Genomic DNA, 4,270 nt, shown 5'->3' with positions numbered 1-4,270 from the left:
CTGGGGGGGGGGGGGCTAGGGGGGTCAGGGGGGGCTGGGGGAACTTCTAGAACTTAACAGAACTTCACATCAAGTTAATTGACTAAATCAACTCAGAATGGACAAATATGATTTTGTTTGGGCAATTTTAACAGTAATTGAAATGGACGGTGTGGACGGTGACTAGCATCGATGTTGTTGTTGTTGTTGTTGTTTACAGAACAGCAAAGAGGGGGATGACTGTCGCGCCCTGGCCCTCATCGACCCGCCGTCCGTTCCTCGCGCGCTGCGATTGGACAGGATGACTCACACACACCCGGGGGCGGGGCTGGACGACCACCGCGAGTTCCGCAGGTACAGTAGGCTAGCCAATCAGATGAGCCGACAATACACTGATTCACAAACCGCCCCAGTAAAATAGCCCCTAGCCCCTAACCCCTAGCCCCTAACCCCTAACCCCTAGCCCCTAACCCCTAACCCCTAACCCCTAGCCCCTAACCCCTAGCCCCTAACCCCTAGCCCCTAACCCCTAACCCCTAGCCCCTAGCCCCTAACCCCTAGCCCCTAACCCCTAGCCCCTAACCCCTAGCCCCTAGCCCCTAACCCCTAGCCCCTAACCCCTAGCCCCTAACCCCTAACCCCTAGCCCCTAGCCCCTAACCCCTAGCCCCTAACCCCTAACCCCTAACCCCTAGCCCCTAGCCCCTAGCCCCTAGTGGTAGTTGTTAATCCTTCACCTCCCTCCTCAGTCTGTCAGCTGATGGGGTGACCACAGCCAGCCAGGACTCGCTCCACAAAGCCAGCAAGAAGAAGAGCATCAAGTCTTCCATCGGACGCCTGTTTGGCAAGAAGGAGAAGGGAAGGATGGGAGGACCAGGACGAGAGTCCTCCTCTCTGGGTGAGGAGAGGGTCTGTAAAGGCTTGGCCAGGGGGGGAGGGAGGACCAGGGGACCAGGGGAGGGGGGTCTGGGAGGACCAGGGGACTGGGGGGGGGGGGGGGGGGGATGGGAGTCAGGGGGGACTGTGGCGAGAGTCCTCCTCTCTGGGTGAGGAGAGGGTCTGTGGAGGCTTAGTCAGGGTGGGAGGACCAACAACATCCTATCTGTGGTATAAATGTATTATTATTATTATTATTATTATTATTAGTAGTAGTAGTAGTAGTAGTAGTATTATTAGTATTTATATGATTGTATATTCAAATAGACCTCAGCCTTTGGTGCCATATTAAGTATGTTGATGATACGTACATGTATATTTGACCAGTTGCCTGACCTTTGACCCCCCAGCCTCCACGCCCTCTGATGACCTGGGATCAGCTGACCCGCTGGGCCTGGCCAAGATGGGCACCGGCACCGTGGAGAAGGACCGGCGCAGCAAGAAGAAGTAGGAGCTTCCTCTGTCATCACTACCTCTATTAATACATTATCTATACCATAACTACCTCTATTAATACATTATCTATACCATAACTACCTCTATAAATACATTGTCTATACCATAACTACCTCTATAAATACATTGTCTATACCATAACTACCTTGATTAATATATCACCTATACCATAACTACCTCTATAAATACATTATCTCTGTCATCACTACCTCTGTTAATACATGATCTATACCATAACTATCTTTATTAATACATTATCTATACGTCTATCATAACTACCTCGATTAATACATGATTTCTACCCCCCTCTCTCTCCCCCCCTCCCCCACCCCCACCCCCCTCTCTCTCCCCCCCTCCCCCAGACATGACCTGCTAGAGGAGGCATGTCGCCAGGGTCTTCCCTTTGCATCATGGGACGGCCCCACTGTGGTCACATGGCTCGAGGTATGCCCCTATTTCTGTTCCCATTGGTCAATAGACTACTCTGTCATTCCATCAGGTCTGTTATTTATGAAGGCTGTTCCCCCCCCCCCCCCCAGCTGTGGGTGGGTATGCCAGCGTGGTACGTGGCAGCGTGTCGCGCCAACGTGAAGAGCGGTGCCATCATGGCTAACCTGTCGGACACAGAGATCCAGAGGGAGATCGGCATCTCCAATCCTCTCCACCGTCTCAAACTACGCCTGGCCATCCAGGAGATGGTGTCCCTGACCAGCCCCTCCGCCCCCGCCAGCACACGCTCCGTACGTACACACACACACACACACACACACACACACACACACACACACACATACACACACACACACACACACACACACACACACACACACACACACACACACACACACACACACACACAAATCACAGTCCTGTCTTCTTCTCTCCTCCCAGTCGACCAGTAACATCTGGATGACCCACGCTGAGATGGAGTCACTGACCGCTGCTACCAAACCAGTAAGCTGCTCCTCCCTCTCCCTCTCTCTCTCTCTCTCTCTCTCTCTCTCTCCCTCTCTCTCTCTCTCTCTCTCTCTCTCTCTCTCTCCCTCTCTCTCTCTCCCTCTCTCTCTGTCTCTCTCTCCCTCTCTCTCTGTGTCTCTGTCTCTCTCTGTGTCTCTGTCTCTCTCTCTATCTCTCTCTCTCTCTCTCTGTGTGTCTCTCTCTCTCTCTCTCTCTCTCTCTCTCTCTCTCTCTCTCTCCCTCTTATGAACATAAGACTCCAGCGACCTTCTACAATGTAGCAGATTCAACAATAACTAAAGTTGACATCATATCATGTTGTGAGATCGTAACTTCTCTCAGTAGTGAAAAACCTTTATTGGATCAAATGTATGTTCCAGCTCTATTATGCTGGAGGTTATCCAGCAAATGGATAAGTGATGTTGATGTTGATGAGCATGTGCTCTCTCTCTCTCTCTCTCTCTCTCTCTCTCTCTCTCTCTCTCTCTCTCTCTCTCTCTCTGTCTCTCTCCCTGAAGTGATGTTGATGAAGATGTGTTCTCTCTCTCTCTCTCTCTCTCTCTCTCTCTCTCTGGCTGCTCCTCTCCTCCTCTCTTCCCTCACTATCTGTTTGACTGTACAGTTGCTCCAACTAATGCTCATTCACTAACACACTCTTCCTCCTTCTCCTCCTCTCCACCTCCTCCTCTCCTCCTTACCCTCCCCCCTTTTCTCCCATTTACTGTCAACACTTGCTGGCTATCGTTCCTCCTCCTCCTCCTCCTCCTCCTCCTCCTCCTCCCTCTATCCCCTCATCCCCCTCTCCCGTTCTCTGTCTCTCTCCTCTCTGCCGCCCCTGGAGGAGGTGAAGGAGTTCAGTTGGGATCAGGTGAGTGATGGTGGACAGAGGAAAGGTTCCTTCCTGTCCTGAGCCTGATGGATGTCCATAGATGATAACTGTAACTGAATGGACCTGTAATCCAGTGGATTTGTTGTATTTTTATTTTGTAATTTCATTATTCAATACGACATATTTACAAAAGATTGCATTTTAAAACGACCTCTGAGTCAAGATATCTCGCTTTGAATGCCCTGATCAGTCCTGATGTTTGAGTCAATTCCTACAACTCCAAGATTCCCCTCTCCCTCCCACACGAGGTCCTTCTGTTGATCAGCGCTAGAGCTGCCGCCTGCTGCTCCCTGGGAATCACTGACGTAGTAAAGCAGGTTAGAGTAGAGCATGAGGTCATGTCAATCATCTGCTTATCTCCTCCCCCCCTCCCCCTCCCCAGATTCTGGCCTATGGGGACATGAACCATGAGTGGGTGGGCAACGAGTGGCTGCCCAGCCTGGGCTTGCCTCAGTACCGCAGCTACTTCATGGAGTCCCTGGTGGACGCCCGCATGCTGGACCACCTCACCAAGAAAGAGCTGAGAGGACAGCTCAAAATGGTGGACAGCTTCCACAGGTGAGAGCCAAGATGGCCGACCGTTTCCACAAATAGGAGCCACAATGGCTGACAGTTTCCACAGATAAGTGGAAGTTGTTGTAGGCAGTTTCCACAGTTGAGAGCCAAGATGGCCGACCGTTTCCACAGATAGGAGCCAAGATGGCTGACCATTTCCACAGATAGGAGCCAAGATGGCTGACCGTTTTCACGGATAAAACACATTACTGTAGGCAGCTTCCAGATGGGGAAGGCTGTCTCTCTGCTTCAGTGTTCTTACATTACATTATGTTTGCTTGGCTTAATGTTGACAGTGATTACTCCCGCCATCCCTCTCTCTCCCTCTCTCTCCCTCCCTCCCTCCCTCCCTCCCTCCCTCTCTCAGGGTGAGTCTGCATTATGGCATCATGTGTCTGAAGCGTCTGAACTACGACAGGAAGGAGCTGGAGAGGAGGAGGGACGAGAGTCAACACCAGAACCAAGGTGAGAGGAGAGGAGAGGAGAGGAGAGGAGAGGA

General features: G+C 51.6%; 1 protein-coding gene across 1 annotated transcript in view; it reads left to right on the top strand.

The window, feature by feature from the left end:
• The window catches only part of LOC310817122 (liprin-alpha-3-like), a gene marked incomplete at both ends in the record, with an annotated part of 6,921 nt that overhangs the window by 1,189 nt on the left and 1,462 nt on the right, over window positions 1-4,270 (top strand). Inside the window, 9 exons of the mRNA XM_083687559.1 lie at window positions 200-338; window positions 754-876; window positions 1,265-1,361; window positions 1,733-1,814; window positions 1,910-2,110; window positions 2,262-2,324; window positions 3,169-3,195; window positions 3,599-3,774; window positions 4,139-4,236. Of these exons, the coding sequence (XP_083543685.1) occupies window positions 200-338; window positions 754-876; window positions 1,265-1,361; window positions 1,733-1,814; window positions 1,910-2,110; window positions 2,262-2,324; window positions 3,169-3,195; window positions 3,599-3,774; window positions 4,139-4,236 (1,006 nt within the window). The remainder of the gene's footprint in view (window positions 1-199; window positions 339-753; window positions 877-1,264; window positions 1,362-1,732; window positions 1,815-1,909; window positions 2,111-2,261; window positions 2,325-3,168; window positions 3,196-3,598; window positions 3,775-4,138; window positions 4,237-4,270) is intronic.

The sequence above is a fragment of the Argentina silus genome (assembly GCF_951799395.1).
Source record: "Argentina silus genome assembly, chromosome: 16".
In the NCBI taxonomy this organism is placed as follows: Eukaryota; Metazoa; Chordata; class Actinopteri; order Argentiniformes; family Argentinidae; genus Argentina; species Argentina silus.
This window is presented reverse-complemented; position numbering and strand designations above follow the sequence as displayed.